Source organism: Pyrus communis, chromosome 11 (assembly GCF_041283825.1).
Source record: "Pyrus communis isolate YQ-2024b chromosome 11, ASM4128382v1, whole genome shotgun sequence".
In the NCBI taxonomy this organism is placed as follows: domain Eukaryota; kingdom Viridiplantae; phylum Streptophyta; class Magnoliopsida; order Rosales; family Rosaceae; genus Pyrus; species Pyrus communis.
The window spans coordinates 9,336,066-9,361,136 of NC_142575.1; the positions used below are offsets into that span (position 1 = coordinate 9,336,066).

At 37.3% G+C, this 25,071-nt stretch overlaps 1 protein-coding gene and 3 pseudogenes across 2 annotated transcripts; 3 read left to right on the forward strand and 1 right to left on the reverse strand.

Annotated features, from left to right (window-relative positions):
- Nucleotides 1-1,167: 1,167 nt before the first annotated feature.
- Nucleotides 1,168-3,479, forward strand: LOC137742102 (uncharacterized; annotated as a pseudogene).
- LOC148692866 (uncharacterized) lies at nucleotides 2,432-3,479 on the forward strand (annotated as a pseudogene).
- A 12,275-nt stretch (nucleotides 3,480-15,754) lies between these two features.
- On the forward strand, nucleotides 15,755-17,629 carry LOC137743071 (uncharacterized; annotated as a pseudogene).
- Nucleotides 17,630-18,916: 1,287 nt separating this feature from the next.
- On the reverse strand, nucleotides 18,917-24,437 carry LOC137741793 (auxin response factor 4). Of its 2 annotated transcripts, none has more exons than XM_068481511.2 (12): nucleotides 23,443-24,437; nucleotides 23,270-23,326; nucleotides 22,914-23,096; nucleotides 22,742-22,826; nucleotides 22,576-22,666; nucleotides 21,912-22,076; nucleotides 21,146-21,265; nucleotides 20,981-21,056; nucleotides 20,614-20,776; nucleotides 19,793-20,538; nucleotides 19,516-19,706; nucleotides 18,917-19,345 (listed from the first exon to the last, which is right to left on the reverse strand). In XM_068481511.2, the coding sequence occupies exons 1-12, from the start codon at nucleotides 23,779-23,781 to the stop codon at nucleotides 19,162-19,164; spliced, it is 2,400 nt and encodes a 799-aa protein (XP_068337612.2). In that variant the 5' UTR covers nucleotides 23,782-24,437; the 3' UTR covers nucleotides 18,917-19,161. The 2 variants fall into 2 exon arrangements, with proteins under 2 accessions (XP_068337612.2, XP_068337613.2); XM_068481512.2 differs by having other exon boundaries at nucleotides 22,742-22,814; nucleotides 23,443-24,417.
- Nucleotides 24,438-25,071: the final 634 nt, after the last annotated feature.

A 25,071-nucleotide genomic window follows, 5' to 3' on the forward strand; every position in this document is an offset into this window, starting at 1 on the left:
AACAAGAACCAAGGCTAATCAAGTTTTTCGGATTTAGACACAATTTTTTTTAAACCTGAAATTTGGCCTTTCAATTTAACTCTGCGCTGCTTGTGGAAAAACCGCAAAAGCCAAAGGTAAGATTTTGATCGAGAATCAAAGAACCCAGGAGGGAAGCTAACTCGGGAATACAATGTGGAGAGTTCCGACTTCCTACATGCATTGATTTGTGTTGGAACCGCTCTCATACTTTGTATGGTTTTATTTATTTATTATTATTATTTTATTTATTTTATTTCAATTTTTATGACTTGTTATATTAATATTTCAGATATTGCTGAAAATACCTTATATTTGCTTTTTTTAATTAAAATTTATTTTATTACACTCATATATTTTCATATTACCCTTTCATCCCATGCTTGCAACATACATTGCAGATTTTTTATATACCCCTATACATTTTCCACACTCTTCACGAATACATAATGTCGACCAAAAATCTTATTTGTTTCTTCGAATTATGAGGTGGTTTCCATGTTGTTTCTCTTCTCTTTCAAATAATAAAAATCTAGATTTGAGAATCCATCATTAAGGCAAAAAGAACACCCATCACATTGTAGCAAAAAGAGATCTATAAATGCATTGCATAATTGGTTCTGCATTAACTTCGTAAATACAATTTTTGGGTTGCTTCATACTTTCCCAGAAGTTAGCTTACTCTTTCATAATAATTTTATTGCTAAAAATTTAAACAAATATGATCTAGTGGTATTCTTTTTTACTTGTAAGTGAGAAGTCTTAGATTCGATTTTAGTCAAAAGCAAATTTGAACTATATTATTGGTAGCTCAAACAATCTTATTTACACTAAAGGAAGGGGTGGGCGTAGCTTCACAATAGAATAGCAATAATGTGGTTCAAATTCGTTTTTGACAAAAATCGAATTTAAAATCTCTCATTTACAAGTGAAGATGAATATCATTAAACCGTAATATTAAGTGACAAGAGGTTTCCACTGTACTTAAGTCCCACATTTCAAAAAAAGTTTTTAGATTTTGGAAAAGTTAAAAAAAAAAAAAAAAAAACACGAAATGGTTATCAAACAATTTAAGTATAATTTTTTTTTTAATTCAAATTAGAATACCAATTTTATGCAAATAAAATAAAAGGGGATGATAATATTTGAAATCCCTATGTTCCTTGAAATTATATTTGAGTTTTGTCAAATATTTGTTCTTCTCTTCATTTGTAAACTGATTCCAATAGATTGGGATTTTGGAGCGAGCCAAGTTAATCCCGCAAAAGTTTTCCGAAGAGTGGTAGAAGCAGATTCGTTCCTCCGTATATCATCCTCAGCAAAAGTTTTCCGAAAAGAGGATTTACGCACGGACTCGCTGACTCGCTAAAGATGATGCGGGCAACAACAGTTGCTGCTGCTTCTTTTTTGAAGGTTGGTTATGGCGGCAGCAGCAGCAGCACCAGCAAAAGTCTTCTTCAAGCTTCTTCTGTTGTTGTTTTCTTCAACAATTACTTGGCTTTGTTTCACTCTCGACCTTCTAAATCGACCGAATCTAGAAACACCCAACATCACCAGCTTGTGAAAATCACTAATATTGAGGATGCCCTCAATGTGTTCGACGAAATGCTTCAAAGGCGTCCTCTGCCTTCTGTTGTCCTATTCACTCAATTGTTGGGTCAACTTGCCAAGTTGAAGACTCGACAGTCATCTCCTTGAATAACCAAATGGTTGTGTCAGGAATTCGTCCTAATGTTTATACCTTAAACATTATCAGTAATTGCTTTTGCCATATGCACCAAATGGGGTTTAGCTTGTCTATCTTGGGAAAATTCTTCAGATTTGGTTTTGAACCGGCTGTCACAACCGTCAACACTCTAATCAACGGCATTCTTCTTGCGGATAGAGAGGCCTAGGCTGCAGCACTTTTCAATAAAATGTTGGAGAGTGGTAATTGCAAGCCGAATGTGGTTTCTTTTGGCACGTTAGTTAAGGGTCTTTGCATGAAAGGTAACAATAGTGCAGCAATCCAATTGGTTAAGAAAATGGAAGAAGGAGATTGCAAGCCTGACTTAGCTGCCTATAGCACGGCCATTGACAGTCTTTGCAAGGATACTCTTTTTGTTGATGCACTGAAGCTCTTCTCAGAAATGACGAGTAAGGGTATTGCCCTAGATGTCATGACCTATACCTCTTTGATTCATGGAGTTTGCAAATTACAGGATTGAAAGAAGCTACAAGATTGTTGAATGAAATGGTGAGTAAACATATCTTTCCAAATGTGTACACCTTTAGTGTTTTGGTTGATGCATTTTGTAAAGAGGGAATGGTACAAGAAGCAAGGAGCGTGGTCGAAATGATGATTCAAAGAGGTATCGAACCTAATACGATTACTTACAATTCGTTTATGGACGGGTATTATTTGTGAGGAGAAATGGACGAGGCGAAAAAGGTTTTTGACGTAATGCTTAGCAAAGGGTGCATGGTTGATGCTCATAGTTATAACATATTGATAAACGGCTATTGTAAGCTTAAAAGGATAGATGATGTGTGGATGGTTTTTCGAGAAATGTCTCATAGGGGAGTGGTTCCAAATATAGTGACTTACGACACTCTTATCGATGGGTTTTGCAAGATGGGAAGAATACAAGATGCATATAACTTGTTCTCTCAAATGCAAGCTTTAGGCCAACTTCCAGATATTCAAACTTATTCTATTTTACTGGATGGCCTTTCTAAAAACCAAAAATTTCCCAAGGTAGTTGAATTGTTGGAAGAGATGGAGGGAAAGAAGTTGGATTTTGATAGGATTTTGATATTGTAACTTACAATATTCTTATTGAAGGTTTGTGTGAGCTGAAAAAATTGAATGTGCATGGGATCTCTTTCGTAGTTTATCATCAAAAGGAATTCAACCTAATGTCAGAACATATACTATAATGATCAGTGGATTTTGTAATGGGGGACTAGCATGTGAAGCAGAAAACTTGCTTAGAGAAATGGAAGAGAGAGATTGTTCTCCAGATGGTTGCATGTACAACACAATTATCCATGGGTTATTCAATAACAACGAGACATCAGAGTCTGTGAGGCTTATTCAAGAAATGGTGGAGAAGGGTTTTTTTGCAGATGCATCGACTACGGAGTTGGTCATTATTTTATTGTCTAAAGATAAAGTAGATCCCACTTTGTTGACATTTATAGAAAGACCTTGTTGAAATTTATTTGCATCTTTGCGGCTTTGACAAGTTTCGGTGCATCCTTCCCTTGAATGCTGCATTGGAGGGAGTTGTTCCTGTGCTGAGTCCAGTTCAAGGAGCCATTCATGCATTGCCTGGTGACGTATGGTATCTGTTATTAATTTAATTTATCAAGTGATGGAGCAACTTTTATGTTGCTTTTTTAAGATTATGAAATTTGTTGGAGAAGCAAAGTTTCTGGACTGATATGAAATTCGTAGACATATTTATGGCTTGGTTTAACTTCTTTATTTTTTTGGTAATAATTCTGTTAAGGACATTATTTATAAATAAATTTAAAGGATATGAGTCTGATAGCTGCAGGTGGAGGACTCAATTAATTTCTTAAAATTCTGCACATCCTCTAACACCAGATACAATATACACTCATCTGATCAAATGATGCATCAGAATTCCATCACGAAAGGACCAGTCTAATCCGATCAAACGATGTCAGACGTGGTTAAACGAAGAATTTACGAATTCCATCTTTGCTTAAATATTTTTTCTATGTGCACTAGAAATATTGAAAGAAGAGAAGGCAGTCTCTCAGTATACAGAAGCCAACTTACACATTTTCAAGCACCAGGCAGGGAAGAGTATTCTGAAGCTTCTTTTTAGGCGCATGATTGTGCAATCTCCAGTGCTAGATCACATCAGCTACCAGATCCCTTGCCACACCATCGCAATTTTTCTTTCACTCCCTTCCAAACCAGCCGAACTCAACGGAAGAAATTGAACTTACCTCGTCTCAGTGCTGCACGAGATTTGCAGAAAACTTCTCAGTTGCAAACAATGTGCTAAACCTTTATGCGTACCACACTCAGAGGACCAGCTCAAAATTGAAGCGAAAAAGGTTGGTTATTTGAATGAAGGATCAGTCTCATTTCCAACCTTTCGGCTACTGAATTAAGTTAGTGTTTATGTCAAGTTCTTATCGAGTTCCTGTTATGTACTAGGCGTAAGCATGTGACTTGTAGACAGTAATCTGCACTAAATTCATCCAAACTACGAAAAGGGAGAGAGTTTGCACACACAGTGATGTAAAAGAGGAATACCTTATCTACTATGACAATCCACCTCTCGCGGCTTTCATGTTGGCTGCACAGAAATGAAACACACGAATGATCATAAACATGCCCTAAATTTGAATCACCTTCAACTGATATTCCATGGTATTTGAATCACCTTCAACTTCCAATCTTGAGAGTTTTAGTCCAAGTGCCAATTTGAGTTCTTGACGCAGAGTCGAAGCTTAAGCAAATCCAATAGAAAAACTTTACCAAAGCGTAGCCTTCACCAAAAAACCAGTTTGCGAAGTACCCCAAAAAAATTGGTCTTCTGTATTAGGCAAGTTGGGATTGGCGACAGAGAGTTAGCAAGACGACTAACAAAATGAGAGTTTTTGTGATGTTTTGGAGATGGGTTTTGTTTATATGTTTGGTCACTTAGGACCAAGTGGTATAACCACAAAATGTAACTTTGAAGGTCTGTTTTCAATTTACTGATTTACGATAATGAATCATCCAAAGATGTAACATTGAAAAAAGAGATACAAAAGCATACCAAGATGTAACATTAGTAGTCAAGCATGTCCATGTGGACGATCTCATAGGGACGATACCAACTCCAAAAAAAATAAAGTATTGTCCCAAACGACTTAAGAAAAATGTTTCGTCTATTTTAAGCTTTTATTTGTGATTTGCATCTTTTTTTTCTTCAGATATATTAACAATTATTACTATATAGATGCAAATTTTTTTTAGATATATAAACAATTATTAGCCCTAGGATTTGGAGGCTACTAAGAACTACGGCGGTTTGATCCTTGTGCATTGGCACAATGTACGTAGGAAATCTAGCCGGGCTAGATGCAACTAAATCATCTATTTTGTGACACTCTTGCTCGTGGTTTGTGCAGTTGTTCATAAGAACGAGACGGAGATTCGGAATTCGTTAATTCCGCTAGGTATGGTCCTAATCGAATTCTTTTATATTATTTGCATACATTCTCAACATTTATAATAAAGCGATGTCGACAATATTCGAACTTGGCTCCAAAAAAAGTGTATAAAAATGAGCACATTAATCCTGATCGATCTAATCCATACAGAAAAAGTTGTTTCGACCAATTAATCTAACCAACATAGATGGTTTAGAATTTCATCTGAATAAGTAATAAAAAAATGAATAATGGGAAGGAACAAAAAAAAAAAAAAAACAAATTATATTAGAACTTGGGTCCAAAAAAAGTGTATAAAAATGAACACATTATTCCTGATCAATCTAATCCATACAAAAAAAGTTGTTCTGACCAATTAATCTAACCAACATAGATGATTAAGAATTTCATCTGAATAAGTAATTAAAAAAATGAATAATGGGAAGGAACCAAAAAAAAAAAAGATGGTTTAGAATTTCATCTGAATAAGTAATAATAAAAAAAAAAAGAATAACGGGAAGAAACAAAAAATAATAATAATAATAATAATTCGAACTTGGGTCCAAAAAAAGTGTATAAAAATGAACACATTAATCTTGATCGATCTAATCCATACATAAAGAGTTGTTCCGACCAATTAATCTAACCAACATAGATGGTTTAGAATTTCATCTGAATAAGTAATTAAAAAAAATAATAATAATGGGAAGGAACAAAAAAAAAAAAAAAAAAAAAAGAAGAAGAAGAAGAAAAGGTCCATTATGGAGCTTGAACCCACGACCACAAGGTTAAGAGCCTTGCTGTAACAACCCGTCCTGGTTTTGGCGAATCGAAAGGGTAAATTAATAATTTCACTTGGGTTGTGGGATATTTGTTTGAAATATTGCTTTTTGGTCTTAAATGGTGTGCCCAAAAGGGCCCACCCCTGATTTTGTCCCCCTGGCCCAAACAAGACAGCTCTCTCTCTGTACACTCCCCTTATCAGCGACCCACACACCCACACCTGCAACAAACAACGGCAGCACCACCATCCACCCTCACTCCTTGCTTTATCTCTTTCCCCTTCTCTGTGAAGCACAGAGACACCCATCTGGAACCAAGCACACCTACCTCTCCGCGCGAGGTCCGACAGCTTCGAGCCAATTCCCAACCACGGCTGGAACTGAAAATGGTACGATCCTCATCCTTTCCCTTGCAGCTTCATTTCCATGGATTACTTGTCGAGTTTAGTGGAGAATCGAGGTTGATCGGAGCTCGGAAAGCTTCGGCTTTCTTCCTCGTCGAAACTAGGTCAACCCGACCCAAACCCGAAAACCCAGGTCTTCCAGCCCAATCCTTTGGGCCAGGCTACCAAACCCAAACCCAAAACCCTTTGACCCAGAACCCTAAGCCCAGTGCAATAACCAAGTAGCCCAAAACCCAACCCAGAACTGAACTGGCCCAACCCAGACTAAACCGGCCCAATCCTAGATCCCAGGCTGCGTGAGGGTCCACATGTGGGCATCTGCCTTGGTCGGTGTGTGGGGCACATGCACCTCCACCGGAGGTATTGTGGGCGGCGTCGACGACTTTTCCTATGACCCAAAATGGCTCATACGGTGGTGCGTGGGGGTACCCGAGGTCCCACTTTATGTTTTTCGACGTCTTGAATCTGTTTATGACGTCTATTTTCTGAAATTCAATTGTCGTCAATGGTGTAAGTGAGTGGACCCCTTTTAAAATGCATGCTTTTTCTATTAGAAATGCATACATGAAAAACATGATTTTATGTCTACATTTTATGAAACGTTTATGAGTAAATTGGATTTACACTTTATGATATATTATGCTTTATCGACTTTACGTTCTTTGTGGTATATATGATTGATGACTATATACCTACTTACGAACGTGGTTTTACTATATGACGTTTTAGTTACTAAGCTCCGATTTGAGATATATATATATATATTAGAAATATTATGTTAATATTCTTATGTATTTATTTAGTGGTTACTCAACGATCCTGCATACGGGCAAATGATACTACCTACGGGCGGAAGATATTTATATTAGCTTCGACCGAGCATGTGTAGGTGGCTTCGGCTAGAAGATATTTATATTGGCTTCGGTCCAGCATTTGGTTGGTGCCTACAGGCGGAAGATATTTATATTGGCTTCAGCCAGGCGTTTGGTTGGTGCCTATGGGCAGAAGATATTTATATTGGCTTCGGCCGAGCGTTTGGTTGGTGCCTATGGACGGAAGATATTTATATTGGCTTCGGTCGGGCATTTGTAGATGGCTTCGATCGGAAGATATTTATATTGGCTTTGGCCGGGAGATGTTGTGCCTTCGGGCGAATGAAGATATGTGTTTATATCTATATTTATATATATGCCTTGTGCTACTACTACTAAGCAACCTATATACGATATATGTTTTATGAAAGGTTTTATAGCATGCTAGGATTTTCGGAAAAACCTATTACTTATTCTGCTCTACGAGTTTTCTAAATCAGGGGTTAGTACATTAAAGTTTAACTGTTTTAGTATTACTTATATATCAACTTGGTCCACTCATGTTTTGCTTTGCGGCCCCTCAGGACTTAGAATTGAGGCGTACAATCCCGGCGTCAAGGCACTCCCGCATCGGCATCTTCGAGTCCTCTAGGTGTAGGACCCATGCTTTTGTTCATTCAATTTTATATTATTCCTTTTTAGTGTCTCATTTTCGTTGTATGCTCTGAACACGTTCCACAATTGCATATTCATTATAATTAAATTTAAAAGTTTTATTTATGTCGGTTAATTGTTCTTAGTTCTCATGCATCCTAATATGGCTTCGTCACCTTCGGGTGTTGGCCAGCACGTGCCTACCTTGGTGCTTGGTGAATATCAGGATCGGGTGTGTCACTTGCGCTATACCAACTGAGCTAGACGACCTACTTGTGAGGGTTGGGACCCACAATTAATAAGGCAGTCGTCCAAAGACTCTTCAATTTGGGCCTTATAATTTTTCACTTCTTGTTGGAATGATACCTTAGGTTGGAAAGGGATCCTCTCTGGATCCCTTCCACCTAATCCTCCTCATCAAACAATCCGGACCCTTGAAATTTGATCTAACGGCTAAAAACATGGGCCCACTTTTAAAGTTATAATAACTTTAGCCATTTGATCAAATTTCAAGGACCCGGATTGTTTGATAAGGAGGATTAGGTGGAAGAGATATGGAGATGATCCCTTTCCCCTTGGGTTTTGCTTGTGCCTCGTGGGATTTCAGTGAAGGAAGAGTAAGATTAATTCTAATTGAAAGGGCTAAATATAGTTTTGTCTAAAATTATAGTCATATAAGAAATTATTTTTAAAATAAAGCCATATTCATATATGGTTAATATTAGGTAGACTAAATTTTTTTAAACCAAATCTGCAAACCAAATTATGTGGTTGTAGATAATTGAATTATTAATTAAGTGTCGTTTAATGTACTTGTTTCTTATTGGTTACACATCATTTTATTTGCACATTTAATTTAAAATTTTGATCATCCTAACATTACTCTTCATATACCATCTTCAATTGAAAGTACAAAACATAATTTTTCCAATAGTTTATTAATTTTAAGTTTATTATTTTATTTTATTGATACAAACGCCCCTCTATGCTAAACAATTGTCTAGCTCCTAGTTTATAATGTAACCAAGTGTCCCAAATAAAGTAATGGCCTACAACAAACAATAATACCCCATATAAATTGTCATAAGTTTTCTTAGATTACCTGGTGAAACAAACGGGAAAGGTATCCTCTTTGTATCATTTCCACCAAATCCATCCAATCACCTAATTCGGACCCTTGAAATTTGATCCAACGGCTAAAGTTATTATAACTTTTAAAGAGTATCCTCTTTGTAGCCGTTAGATCAAATTTCAAGGGCCCAAATTAATTGATTGGGTGAATTTGGGGGAAGGGATCCGGAGAGGATCCGTTTCCACACAAACAATGCCTCTCAACTATCAATTTTTTTTTCTGGCCTTTGGATTTGAATTAATTTATGCAGCAGAAGAGTTAGGCCCTTAAAAACGGGCTGGAAGGGGGGCTTCACTTGGTCAACCCGATGCCATTTTGGCAAAAGAAAAAAAAAAATTTGGTGGACTCGATAAAATTATAGTCTAGCCAAACATTGAAGATGGATATTTGGGCAAATTTGACTTTTTATTTATTTATTTATTTATTTTTGGACCTTTAGTCATTTCTATTGGAGATGACTTAAGCTCACGAGTTTATTATCCTAGGTCAAAACATTTTCTTGGTTATAAACTTGTAACTAAACAAATTGCCATTAGTTGGAATATAAGTGCAAGTTTTTATATTCGTGGAGATGTTGAACAACATAAAAAGTTATCATGCTTGCACATCACCATTCGAGTCTCCAACAATTATTCCACTAATTGCAAATGTGTGAATTTTTATTGAAGCCTCACCTACATGATTTTAACTAGATATATAATAAAAAACAAAAACCTATCTTCACTCCTCCACTTCCACTCCCACGTTCTCTCTCTCCCTCCCTCTTCTTTCTATTTTTAAAGTAAGAATGAAAAATGTTCACATATTACAAAAGTGTGGGGGGCATCTGCTAGTTGATTTTGAGTAGAGATAACAAAGTAGTGCAGTGGTGCCTTGAACCTGATGGTTCAACAATAGGCATACGAGGGAGTTCATAGTAAAAAAATAATTGGGAGGAAGAGAGAGTTTTAGTCTAAAGATAACTAAGTCTTCTGAACATCAATTTAGTTATATTTATAAGAAATTGAAAAAAACAAGGTTATATTTTAATAAGTGCCCCTTAGATTGACTATTTTTCCAAATTTCTATTTGTAACATTGTTTAATAGTTATTAGTGTGCTACTTAGTACTACGGTCTAGTGGTATTCCTCTTTACTTGTAAGCAATGTTTAAAATATCAGTATATGTGGAAATATCTGTGGCGTCAAAAATAATCACAACGCGACACGTATATTTTTGGGTATAAGAGGACAAAAATACCCTTGGGGCATACCGAGATTCCTACGCGTGAGTAGCAGGCAATCATCACTCAACCAAGTCAAAAATGCCCAAAATAGGCAAACAATTCAAACCTATCTCATCCATCCTCATCCAATCCTCTCCACAAGGTAACTCCCCAAATCTTCCCTTTTTTTTTTTTTTTTTTATTATATTGATTAGCTAATCAATTAGGTAATTATTCTATTAATTAGCTAATTGATTAGGTAATTATTCCATGACTCCCAATTTAACACAAATCAAGAATCTAGCCCACAAAGGGAGCTAGGTGGCCGGTCCTCTCTCACCCAAGGAGACCGGCCACTCTCCTATTTAAACCCCATCATTCTCCTCAAAGTGCACTTTCAATTCTCTTGCGAAAATTCTCAAAAATTCTCAAACACTTTTCCCACCAAATTCTAACTTTGGCATCGGAGGTTCTTCGGCCAAAGCCACACCCCCCCCCCCCCAAAAAAAAATCATCGTGGGCGCGTGAGGTTCTTGGCCTTGATCTAAGGTGTTAATTGTTTTGTAGGTGCAATTTTTTCCAAGATCAAAGAGGAAGAAATTTGCATCCACAATATCAATATGCAATTTTGTGGAAATATCAACGGATATATCAAATATTGACATAGATATCGGTTGTTTTCAATGGAAATAATGAAAATTTAAAATGAAACTTTGAGTATTGTCAAACATTGGTTTGAACGAAATATAAGAGTTTCTCCGATATTTAAAACATGTGTCAAAAATATTGACAATATATGTCGATTTCATACTAAACGTTAAGAGCTTCTCCGATATGAGGTGAAGTTTAGACTTCACACCCATTTCCATACCTTTCTCTGATTTTTTGGATATTTCCATAGAATGACCATATCGAAGAAATTTTAAACGATGCTTGTAAGTGAGAGATCTTAAGTTTGATTCTTACCAAATGCGAGTTTGAACCAGATTATTGCTAACTCATTGTGAGGCTAAGCTCACCCCTTCCCCCTAATGTAGATAATATCATTTGTTCAAAAAAAAAAATAATAATGATTAGTGTGTCGTCTTGTGTAAATTACTTATACTGCCTTTCAGCTGTTGCATACATGTGGGAGTGTATATACTTTCTCTTCGAGTATATCTATACTACTATATAATGCTAGTAGCCCCATTTGGGGTCATGGGCTTCACAAAAAATAATGGGATAAACATGCCCCACAAACAAAAAAGTTCAATAGCAGCCCATAATAATGCATCAAATAATGCAATGGTATTTTTGTCTTATAAATAGTGTTTTTTATAATTAATTTTTTGTGCAATTTTTTATTTATAATTTGTAACTCACAATGGACTAACAATAATGTGATTCAATCAGTTGTTTATTAAATATATTTTCTCTATTTTTAAATATGTTCATAGCATCTTAAGAGGCGTAGTGCCGGTTATAAAAAAGGTTTTTCGCACATGCATAATAATGTGATTTAATTAGTTGTCAAATGATTTTTTTTTTTTGAACAACCTATATTATTTACACTAGGGTTATTATACAAAATGCTGCCTGAGATTGAAAATCAATGGAAATGGTCCCTGAGATTGTTCACCATGCATGATTTTGGTCATTCCGTTAAAAACTCTCTGGGCAATTTTCAAAGCTTCGTAACTCAATTAATTCTCAACCAAATTCGACCCATAATATATCAAAATGAAGATAAGAAAGTGTAAAACAAGATTATATTTATTTGGAAACCCAATGATTGCCGAAGATAGCCGGAAAATAGCCTGAAAAGTGACTGGTTCGCGAGAAAACTGGAAAACTCGCCGGAAACTAGGTAAATTTTAAACGTTCATAACTTCTTCAATACTCAACGAAATCGAGTGATTCAAAACGAAAATCATACTTCTAGATGAGATGAAGAGAATGGTATCTTTCTTTACTGCTAACTCACCGTAATTTGACCGGAAAACTGCTCGAAAGTGGCTAACTCGAAAATGGTTAACCACTTTTGAGCCATTGTCCAACCAATCCACGACGATTTAGCCTTCGAAAAATGTACCATTCTCTTCATCTCGTCAAGAAGTATTATTTTTGTTTTTGAATCACTCAATTTGGTTGAGTATTGAATATGTTATGAACGTTTAAAGTTTACCTAGTTTCGAGCGAGTTTTCCAGTTTTCCAGTTTTCCCGCGGACGAGTCAGTTTTCAGGCTATTTTCTGGCTATCTCCGGTAACCATTGGGCTTCCAAATATCTATAATCTTATTCTACACTTTCCTATCTTCATTTTGATAAATTATGGGTCGAATTTGGTTAAGAAACGATTGAGTTACAAAGCTTTGAAAATTGCCCAAAATCATGGATGGTGAACAATCTCAGGGACCATTTCTATTGACCATGCAAATCTCAGGGACCATTTTGTATAATAACCCTTTACATTAAGGGAGAGGGGATGAACTTAACCTTACATTGAGCTAGCAATAATGTGATTAAAAAAATGTATAGTCGCGTGTAGCAAGTCGTGATTCAAAAAATATCTTTTGCACGATATATATATATAGGGAGTTGATTTTCAGAAGTCTCTTTTTGTTTCACACACCTATCTTAAATTTTGATCATTCGGTTGAATAAGTCAAACGAAATCAACTATCTTGATTTTATTGGAATATATGTATGTGAGAAAGGGATTCTCTCCGGATTCCTTTCTCTTAATCCATAAGTTTGGGGATTCGAGCGTTCAAATTTGATTCAACAGTTAAAATTATTATAACTTTTAAAGTAACCATCTATTTATAACTGTTGAATCAAATTTCAATGATCTGAATCTCAGAACTTACTAATAAGGAGGAACCCTTTCCATGTATGTGGGTGATGCTGCTGCTTTTTCAGATGCATCCCATCAGTAGTACATTAATACAGGAGGGCTGGCCATACTGGCAAACGTGTACCGACCCAAAGGCCACAGAAAATGTATCAAAATCTCAAGGTGGATGGGTTGATAGGCATCCATCTCTTCATTTCAGATTATATTTCTAGATATACTTGACTATTCAAAGATAAGTAAGGGTTCTTACTTAAAAATTTTAGTATTTTGATTATAAAGTTTTGTACTTATTATCAGAACTGTTCATATTATGGACCACAATGTAAAGATTATATATGCAAAAATAAATTAAAACTAAGGACGTTTTGTCAATCTATTTCAACAAATACACAGACGGTTCGTAATGCTTTTACCAATACTATTCATTTGTTTTCAAACAATTTGATGACTAAACAATATTATTTTTAATTGATTTTTTGTAGAAGAGATCTTTATAGGATGATTTATAATTTGAACGTTCTGATTACGAAATTCTATAAATTGACAACGAACAATTTTGAGAAATTTTGAGTAGAAGTTCGTACTCATTTTTAAGTAGTTAAGTATTGTATATATTTCTAATTCAATGGACTTGCATCCGCGGCACCTATTTTATACTGTCATGTATATACTGGTAAAAGAGAAGATACAAGAGATCCTGTTAACTTCGAAAATGGGAAACATAGGGCAAAAACACAGTTCTACAACAACTCTTTGATTTGTGAGAGAGTCTCAACTCGCTGACTTGGAGCTGCTGAAGATTATACGGGCTGCGATTACTTCTTCTTTGAAGGTTGGTGTGGGGGATGCTCTCAATGTGTTCGACGAAATGCTTCAAAGGCGTCCTCTGCCTTCCGTTGACCCTTTCAACCAAGTCTTGACTCAAATGCTGAAAAAATTGAATGTGCATGGGATCTCTTTCTTAGTTTATCATCAAAAGGAATTCAACCTAATGTCGACATATACTATAATGATTAGTGGATTTTGTAAAGGGGGACTTACATGTGAAGCAGAAAACTTGCTTACAGAAATGGAAGAGAGGGATTGTTCTCCAAATGATTGCACATATAACACAATTATCCGAGGGTTTATCAATAACAACGAGACGTCAAGGGCTATGAGACTTATTCAAGAAATGGTGGAGATGGGTTTTTCTGCGGATGCATCAACTGCGGAGTTGGTCGTTAATTCACCCGCAATGTTGGCATTGATAGAAAAATCATGATGAATTTGATTTGCATCTTTGTATTGCCTAGTGACGTATGATATTTGTTATTAATTTAATATACCAAGTGATTGAGCAACTATGTTACTCTTCTTTTAAGATTATGAAATCTGTTGGAGAAGCAGAGTATTGACTGATATGAAATTTGTAGGATCCTTTCATAAGCTGATGAATTTGTAGTTAATAAGTCCTCTTCTATAAGTAATGTCCTCCCATTCGCTTGAGTTGAAACAACACGTTTATGTAGGAGAAATGGAATTAAAATTGACTCGTTCAATCTCATTATTTCAGTTTCGAAAATATTACGTTCCTTGCAATAATACTTAGTGAAATCCATATAAAATACATTGAATAGTTTTTCTTGTTAATCTAATCTATTCATTTTGTCATATCCAAATCATTTCTTAATTATCTCATCCAAACGGAATCCAAATTGTGACTATGGAGATGCCGGATTGCAGGTATCAAACTCAATCATCTGCCGACTGAAAGAGGTGGAATAATCTCCATAATCTCCGAACAGCGCAAGTCAATCATCTGCAGAATCGTCCAACATCGAACAACATTAAATAAGCTTCGAACAGTCCTCTCTGGCAAGTTCACCGTTGAAACAAATGCCTTGAGTTGTTGATGTGCAGGTTCGCGAGTCCTGTTGGTAATGTATGCAAGAAGAAGGCAATTGCAAGTAAAGTCTGGCTCCGTCAGTCTTCCATTTCTGAATCCATAACAGGGAGGATGCTCAGGGCTGAAGAACTAAGATGCATGCCCCGGACAATCCCCACATATTCAACCGTGATCCCGTGGCACAGAAGCAATATGGAATCCCACAGTGGCGTCCTTCACTGAAACAAAGATCAGTAAAACACTACAATTGTGCCTTCTCCCAACTGATGATGTTTAATTAAGCAAGCATATGCTAGTAAGTATTTGGATTTCTTATCCCAATACAAGGGAAAAACTGGCGGACTTTGCCTTCCAACTGCGAGTACACAAGCTCCCGGGTGAAGAGCAGAAGCGACACCATATACAACGGCTATGTACTTCTCAAGAAACATTTCTTTCAGAGGTAGGACTCCCAAGAATAACGGAATTTTGCTTGAACGAGCACCAGCATAAGATGTAGGATAGCATCCATTTCGGATGCTCCACGAAAGCACAGAACAGATACAAGAGCAAGTGAGAATCCGTTGGCAGCTCAAGAGTCCACTTCCAAGATAATTCTTAATTCTTCCAAGCATGTTCCTTCAGGTGAAGCTCCCCAGAAGAAACCGAGTTTAGATTATACAGGCAAGTGATATCCTTTAATCCTTGAAACTTTAGAAATATAACCGAGGCAGATTAATCAATCTCAAGCTTTGTTAATAGTTCTGATACAGGTCTGACATGGGATTTTATACAGATTACTACCATGATTGAAGACTGATTTGAGTTTGCAACCATTTTAACTCTAGTGAACCCTAGAAAGTATGGTACGTTTGATGGAAGTATTGGTACGTTTGCTCTATGATTGGTACATGTGTTCGAAGTTATTAGTACGTTTGTCTATGAATAATTACGTTTGTTGGAAGTATGCTCCCAATGTGTTCTAAATCGACCGAATCTAGAAGCACCCAACAATACCAACTTGTGAAAATCACTAATGTGGAGGATGCTCCCAATGGGTTCGACGAAATGCTTCAAAGGCGTCCTCTGCCTTCCGTTGTCCTTTTCACTCAAATGTTGGGTCAACTTGCCAAGTTGAAGCATTACTCGACAGTCATCTCCTTGAATAACCAAATGGTTGTGTCGGGAATTTGTCCTAATGTTTATACTCTAAACATTATCATTAATTGCTTTTGCCATATGCACCAAATGGGGTTTTAGCTTGTCTATCTTGGGAAAATTCTTCAAATTTGGTTTTGATCCATTTGTCACGACCTTCAACACTCTAATCAGTGGATTTATTTGTGAGGGTAGAGAGGCTGAGGCAGCAGCACTTTTCAACAAAATGATGGAGGGAGGTAATTGCAGGCCGAATGTGGTTACTTTCAACACACTTGTAGAGGGCCATTGCTTGAAAGGTAACAGCATTGAAGCTATCCAATTGCTTAATAAGATGGAAGAAAATGCTTGCATGCCTAACGTAATTGTCTACAACACGATCATCGACACTCTTTGCAAAGATGCTCTAGTTATTGATGCACTGAACCTCTTCTCAGAAATGACGAGTAAGGGTATTGCCCCAAATGTCATGACCTATACCTCTTTGATTCATGGAGTTTGCAAATTAGGGAAGTGGAAAGAAGCTACAAGATTGTTGAATGAAATGGTGGAGAAACATATCTTTCCAATTGTGCACACCTTCAATGTCTTGGTTGATAAATTCTGCAAAGAGGGGATGGTCCAGGAAGCAAGGAGCTTGGTCGAAATGATGACGCAAGGGGATATAGAACCCAATACAATTACGTACAATTCGCTTATAGATGGTTACCGTTAATGCTCGTACTTATAACATATTGATAAATGGCTATTGTAAGCGTAAAAGGATAGAAGATGCTCGGATGATTTTTCTGGAAATGTCTCATAAGGGAGTTGTTCCAAATACGGTTACTTATAACACTCTTGTTGATGGGTTTTGCAAGATGGGGAGAACACAAGATGCGCAAAACTTGTTCTCTCAAATGCAAGCTTGTGGCCAACTTCCAGGCATTCAAACGTATAATATTTTACTGGATGGCCTTTGTAAAAACCAAACAATTTCCCAAGGCAGTTGAATTGTTGGAAGAGATGGAGGGAAAGAAGTTGGATTTTAACATTGTAACTTACAATATTCTTATTGAAGGTTTGTGCAGAGCTGAAAAAGTTGAATATGCATGGGATCTCTTTCGTCGTTTATCGTCAAAAGGAATTCAACCTAATGTCAGGACATATACTATAGTGATCAGTGGATTTTGTAATGGGGGACTAACATGTGAAGCAGAAAACTTGCTTAGAGAAATGGAAGAGAGAGATTGTTCTCCAAATGATTGCACGTACAACACAATTATCCGAGGGTTTATCAATAACTACGAGACATCAAGGGCTATGAGACTTATTCAAGAAATGATGGTGAGGGGTTTTTCTGCAGATGCATCAACTATGGAGTTGATCGTTAATTCACCCGCTACGTTGGCATTAATAGAAAGATCGTGATGAAATTGATTTACATCTTTGCAGTTTGGACAACTTTCGGTGCCTCCTTCCCTTGAATGCTGCATTGGAGGGAGTTGTTCCACTGCTGAGTCCAGTTCATGTAGCCATTTGATTCACGCATCACTTAGTGACGAATGATATGTGCTATTTTAATTTAATCTATCAAGTGATTGGGCAACTTTTCCGTTACTCTTCTTTTAAGATGATGAAATCTGTTGGAGAAGTAGAGTATATGGACTGATATGAAATTCGTAGACATATTTATGGCTTGGTTTAACTTCTCGTTTGTTTTTTATGTGATAATTCTGTCAAGGATATAAGTCGGACAGAAGAAGAAATGGAGGAAATGATAGCTATAGGAGGAGGACTGAACCCATTTCTTAAAATTCTGCACTTCCTCTAACACCAGATACAATATACACATCTGATCAAATGAGGCATCCGAGTTCCATCACGAAAGAACAGTCTGTATCCGCTCAAACGATGTCCAATGTGATTTAACGAAGAATATACGAATTCCATCTTTGCTTAAACATTTTTCCATCTGCACTATAAAATATTGAAAGAAGAGAAGGCCATCTCTCAGTGTACGGTTGAAAGAGCCACGCAGGTTGCTTTGCAGGTAAAAGATTCTGCACTTACTTCTGCAGATGTGTAATTTTTCTACTCAAGCATAAACCTCGTTCGGGCCAATCAATTTAGTCTTATCTTGGCCAGACGACTAGTTTTCTACATATTGCTCGAATGCCCTTAATAAGGTTGGGAATTTTCGTTCACGTGATTTTTTTCCTAGAGGTTTTTCGTAACTAGAACTGGGATCTGTATATCCATATGCTTGTAACAAACAGATGAGAGCTTGTGCATGATAACTTTACAAGTGACGTGAACAAGTTTATTTGAACGTTGCAGGCTATACAATGTTTAGGTGGTAATGGTTATGTAAATGAGTACCCAACTGGCCTGTCTCCTTCGCGATGCCGAACTGTATGAGATCGGAGCTGGGATAGTGAGATCAGAATGCACATGTTCAATTGCTGAGCTGAAATGTTTGCAGCTCTCGCCTCTCGGGCACTGCATTCAAGATACACCGGGTGTTGCAGTCCGCCATTTGAGTTTCTTTCACCCGCACATTCCAGAATGCCGAATCATGAAGGATCGTAGCAACTGGTGCATCCATGATCAGAAAACGAGAATCACAGTGTTCTTCGGGTAATAAAAACACTAAAAGTTACGAAATTTGATTACTTTTTCACTTTTGCTGTCAAACCATGCTCGTATTTACCCGTGGTGGTAGCGAGGTTCAGCAGTCGTAGACTCCAGACTTCGTTTCATCTCTGTAATGTTCAGTTAGAGACGGCATAATCTTTAATGTTTGAACCAAAGTCATGAATAAATCATTGATGTGGAGGGAAGCATCCTAAAGAAACCCTACTAGAAATCCTTTCATCTTCTCCAATATGTTGGAAACCTACAGAATAATAGCACACATCAACAATTTATACTCATAAAAAGTTACAGTACTACATAATCAAACGTCAATCGGAAAGACGTCAATCTCCGGAAGGCCAAACATGTCTCGTTTTCAAGACTACGACAACCGCAACTACATAACTTAGGACTAGGAACTCCATAAAATACATAATTAGGTTCTGGTGTGCATTATTTGCATATGCAGATATAAGATTACAACAGCACAATGACCACCCTGAATTTCATTATTTTTAGACCCGGATAGCCGTCGGAGAAGAATCCGGCTGGCTAACGGATGAGGACTTTGACACTTCAAGCACGACCGGCGCCTGTTCCAAACAACTTTGAGTATCATCGCTGATCATTCCGATGGTCATCTTCTCCACTTCTTCCTGGGTATATATATGGATTTTGGAGACCACATTGCAAAACTCACTGCACCAAGAACACATCATTTCCGAAAGGTCATGTACAAAAAGCACTTGTATGATTTGTTCAGAAACAAAACTTACAGCTACATTTATGTTAATAAACTTAAAACAAAAGTTTATAAATGCAGAACTAGATATAAAATTCTACTTTCCGAGAGAGAGAGAGAGACGTACTGCCATGGGTCATCCCCAACAACCATCATATCGTTCTCACTATCAGTGTACAAGATCCGCCATCCTTTATCAGAATCTCGAAGAAGGCCTTCCATGCCAAACAGCCGCTCCAGTTCGGTCAGCAGGTCACCATAGCCATTCAGTTTTGCGAGATCAATGGCTCTTCCCACTAAGCTGCCTTGCTTGTGAACCTTCACTCAATATATGTAACATCAGTTGGCAAAGATGTCCTAGGCATGGCATTTTACAGTCCAACTTGAGGGCTACAATAGCTTACCTTTGTACAACTCCGCTTACTGGAACTCTGAGAGTTTGGAGAGGGATTGTCCCCAGTCAAGGAAAAACCAAAAAGTTTACACCCAGTAACAGTCCCGTTATAGTCTTTATCATTTGGATTTCTTGGAATTGGCACTAAAGCGGGAAGGGTAGAAGTACTCTCCTGTGTCTTATGCTCACTAGGTTTATTTGGCCTTCCAACTTCATTTCTCGCAACTCCCATCTGCATAGAATACGGGTTGATTTGCACTTTCTCTCTGGCTAAGTTAGTAGCATTAGAGCACATTGTGGGATCTTGGCCAGCTCTGTGAATGTCACCATAAGGAAAGTACATATTTGGAAGGGATCCAGAAGCTAGAGAGAAATAATTTGGTTTGGGCGGTTGATAAACGTTGAAAGGTGCGCAACCATTGTTGGATTCCCAATCACCCAGGGTGAAATTTGCTTTTCCTGTCAACGATCTCAATGGGCATATTTCTTGACCTTGCAAGACTTTTGGAAATCTATCTGATTCCGCAAATCCTGTGTAGGGGGTGCGGTGAGCCCTCATAAGCTCATCAATAGTAGCCTTCTGTGTTGCATTTGATGCAAGACTTAGATGTGCCGAAGCATGCATCTCAAAATCTTGCGGGCGGTTTACAGTATCACCCCCGTAGAGGGGTGATATGAAACCTATATTTTCTTGACCTTGCAAGACCTTAGAGGATTTAACTGATTCCTCAAAGTCCTTAAACCCAGCCCCTCCAGCTGCAAGAAAATTCACATATTGAGGACTAATGATGATGTAAAACATGCTTGCGATGCTATTGGGAAGTTTCGTACCAGTCATGGAGTGGACGGGTGGGGTTCCCTGCAGACTTGTCCGCAGTTTCTTCAGTCTTGGAGAAGACTGGATGCTCAAAGGTGGGAGAGAAACAGAAGGATCAACCTCCCACGGCGAGACTCTTTCTTGATGATCATTTCCTATATCTTCATCCCATCTGACCTGGTAACGTAACAAATAAAGGTGTAAATGCAACACCGCAATAATTGAACTACAGTTTGTGAACCTGTCATTTCTTTACACGAAGTGCATATGCAATGCATGCATAGATGCATTTCAATGATTCAGCTCTCTCTCTCTCTCAGAATAACACGGCATGCAGTTCATTATCGGTTTTAAAAAAGGAAGATAAAATACGAAGCATACCATCAAGCATCTCCATTTTGAGTTTGGCCATCGAAACGGATCCAAGTCGGTGATACCAGTCACTACACCGCTACACCTACAAGAAATCAGAATCTGTATTGTGTCAATAAAATGTCTAACAAGGAAAACATGCTGGCCATGCCATTGAATCAAACTTATAAATACCTTCTTTCAGATGAATCATCCCTATCAAATCTCATTTTGAATCTATTCCCCGTAGTCACCGGATTAGCGATGCTTCTGACATATTTTTGGTAGGGAATGACAAATTCTGCATGGCTTGCCCTGCATCACAGAAATTTAAAAAGATTCTGTAAATGCGTAACCCCGTCCATGCATGTTCACGAATCTTGGTGAAAAAAAAAAAAATCTGTTTTTGTTTTTGACAGATGATTTGAGCAATGGAAAGAGAGGTTACTTCCATTAAGCATACAATGGAATGAAAGTAACCATAATTAAGCCTCGTCAAAAGAGAATAAACCTTAAAAGAACGGTTTGCACAAAACACAGGACGAACAAGTTGGTAGATTCTGAAGTTAAAAGATTACTAGATTTATCGGTAGCTTTCCGTGTAACTCATGCCAACTGTTGTGAGATCCAAAAATGGAAATGCCCCAACTTACTAGCACTTGCCGTACTTGTTTATGGAACCGTATTAACAAAGTAGTGTACTAATTTATTAACGTCATCTCCCTATTTAAGTAATCACGTCAAGTTCTTGTTTTCTATAGTTTGTGCTTCTTTACCACGAGAACAGTACAAGCATATTTAGATCGTACACAAAAAATGTGCAATCGTACAGATACACCACATTTAGTGATCAAATGAAAAATGTTTAAGTATGAAAATGCACAGTATATTAAGGGTTCATAAAAACTCTGTCAAAACTAACATCACCAAAAAGTAAAGCGGAATAGTATTGTACTAGTACCTTGGACTGTAGAATACATGAAACATGCTCTTGGTGGATATCGCATTAGCCACGAGAGAAAGAACACTGGGGTACGAATTCTGGTTGCCTACAACAGAATCAGGAAGACCATTTCTAGGTCGAACAGCTCTTCTAATTCCCAACCTCAGCTCTCCATTTTCACCCCTACAAAGACCATTGTAAAGTATTTAAGTTACCGAGGTCACCAGACAATGAACAAAATCAAGGAAGCTTTTAGCTTCTCATAGAAGTTAAATTATTCTTGTTCCAAAGACATAATGTTCTTTCATAATAGTACGCAGTACACGTAACATAAGTCTACATCCTATCATGTGCGGAAATCTATTTTCACCTTTGGACATAAAAGTATTTGCATTCCAGCAGCAGAGATTCTTTTACAGAGAAAAATAAATATGTATACTCAACCAACTACAATATGGCAAATCAACACTTTTTATGATCCTTAGTAATTATTAATAGCTCTTCACAAGGAAATCTCCGAAAGAATCAAACATTAACGTCATTCAGGCAAAAGGTATACTTTTGGCTGCTTCTCACCTGTTAAAAGATCGACGATAGCCCTTGAATAGGTAGAGAAACAAATTTGAGTGATTCCTAAGCCATGATCAATTTGAAACTAAAATAGTCAATTAATTGCAGTTACCTCAAAAATAGCACAGCATCCCCCGCTACAAGATTCTTTTGGCTTATGAAAATACTCCATCCTGTAGTAAGCAGATGTCGCCTTGGCTGACCTGAGGAGTAATACGCTCAGAATCATACCAAATTAACCATCAATCAAACCGATAGAGGAATTCTAAATAATTTACCTCTATAAATATGTCGAAACCTCCACTCTACCCCGTGTAGGTCCTTTGCAACAAGTTCTTGAGATGGCCTCTGCTGTTTATAGTCCTACCGATAAAAGAACTCTATTAAAAGATATACAAATAGAAAAACCTTCGATGGAAAACAGAGAAATATAAATGCATTTATTCATACCAATGGAGGAAAGCAGTCTTCAGCAGCTCTCCGAGGAACGGAAAACCCTCCGTGTGTACTGGTATCAGAAGCTGTAAGCGTTTTGCAGAACATGTGAGGGGTTGATTTTGTAGGTGATCCTCCATCCCCCTCATCCACTCCCAACTCTTCAAGCCCTTTCCCTTCCAAATTTGTTCCTACCAACTACAGAATACCCAAAATCCACATCCCAATTATAACCGCTATAAACCGATAAAATTGAGCAGCCACTACGAAAAAATAGCATTCCAACAGAAACTTCAAGTCCACAACAATAAAAAGTACAGAATTAAATAGAACAACTCCACTCCAAATTTCATTGTTTATTAGAATCATACCTCAGGCTGAGGAAGCAAGGTGACATGTGTGTAGACCTCATCATTCTCCTTGTTAGCCTGTTAATTCAAGAAGTAACAAATTCAATAACCAAATTAAATACCCAGAAAATATTTGAGAAAATAATAACAAATTAAATACAATGTTGGGAGTTTCATATGGAAAGGTTACTCACAAGCAGCTGGACATTCACAACCTTGCAGAAGATCTGAGGGTGGAGATCAAAGGTGGGCATCTCCATGGGAGAGAAAGGAGAGGAGGAGGCAACTTGCTCCAAGTGGCCTTGTGGGAAGTAGACAACCACATTCCCCTTCTTGGGGAGTGAGATAAGAGGGCCAGCACAAGCATGCCAAAGCTCCAGATAAATTGAGGAAGCCACAGGAGCTGAGGATGAATTGGAAGAAGATGAAGAAGTTGAAGAGGACAAGCAATAAACACAAACACCGCCACAATCCCCATTGCAATAAGCATTCTTCTCCACCTCCCTCACTGCATGGTTCAGATCAATTTCCATGAATGTTCCCCAGAATTGCTCAAGAAAAAGTGCTTCCCAGATAAGCAGTCCCAAAAGAAAAATTGACAAGATAATAAAAAACAAGAAAATGAGAAACCAAATGGGAGAAGTGAGGAGAACCCAGAAAGCAGAAAGGGGAAATTTGAAATGGGGAGGCGAAATTCAAATCATTTCAAGGAGTTTTGATGTTTTGAAGGGAACCCAGAAACCAAAAAGAGGAGATGAACAGAAAAGAAGAAGAAAATCATGTTTGGCTTGGAGGAAAATTTCAGAGAGTGAAAGAGAGAGAAAAGCTGAGAGAGAAAGAGAGAGAGAGAGAGAGAGAAGAACAAGAAGAAGAAGTGGTTTATCAAATGATAACAAGGAATTCAAAGTATGATTCCATTTCCTCCTCCCCCATTTACAGGTAGTTAGAAGAGGGAGCAGAAGCAGCAGTAGACGTAGACAATTGCATACGAACACAGAAACAAAAGGCAAAAAAAAGCCAATGTGGTGATGGCTTTTCGACTTCGACTGTATAACAGAAGACAGAGAGAGAGGGGAGGAGAGAAAGAGAGAGAGAGAGAGGAGGGTGGAGAGTGTTGGTAATGTACTGTCTTAGCCTGTCCCCCCCACCCACACAGTCTCTCTCTCTTCTTTCTCTCTGCTTTTGCTCTGCCTTTGGCTTTATCTTTTTCGTTTTAATTAGTAATTTTCCTTTACTGTATGAAGGACGTAGGTGAGGCCCTCCACCAAGACAAAAGGAAGGTTTTAGCAAGAAAATATATTGAAAAGACGAAAAGGGGTTTTCATTCATTTTCTATTTTCTTTATTTAAAAATCTTCAAAATTTACCATTTAGTATTACAATCTAGTGGGTTTCTTTTTCATTTATAAGTAAGAGATCTTATATTTGATTCTCGTAAAGACGAATTTGAACCATATTATTGCTAGTCTATTGTGAGACTAAGCCTCAATCTCTCTTTAATGTAAATATGGATTGTTAAAAAAAAAAACTTCAAAATTCAATAAAAGTACAAAATGGTGATCCTATTAAACAAAGTTTTAACAACAAAAACGAAAATTTGGAGACCAAGAGTAGCCTCTTTTGGGGGAGAGATTTTTGTATGCTTCGTTTTGTTATGTAGTTTTATTTTTTTCTATCGTCTTTGGATTAAATAAATCAAAGAGAGAAATAAGAAGATATGCAGAAAGAGAAAACGGAAGTTTGAAAATTACGCTAATTTTGACAAAATGAGCGTTGTGTTTTGCAATGTTGGAGAATTTATTATTCTCCACTTTGAAGGTCATG

Bases quoted from the DNA above. Each gene is read 5' to 3' on its own strand.
- LOC137741793 (XM_068481511.2), bottom strand. From the start codon at position 23,781: ATGGAAATTGATCTGAACCATGCAGTGAGGGAGGTGGAGAAGAATGCT. The intron at 22,077-22,575 runs GTAACTGCAATT...TGGTCTTTGTAG, and splicing joins GATGCTGTGCTATTTTTGAG to GGGTGAAAATGGAGAGCTGA. The intron at 20,539-20,613 runs GTACGAAACTTC...ATTTTCTTGCAG, and splicing joins ACCCGTCCACTCCATGACTG to CTGGAGGGGCTGGGTTTAAG.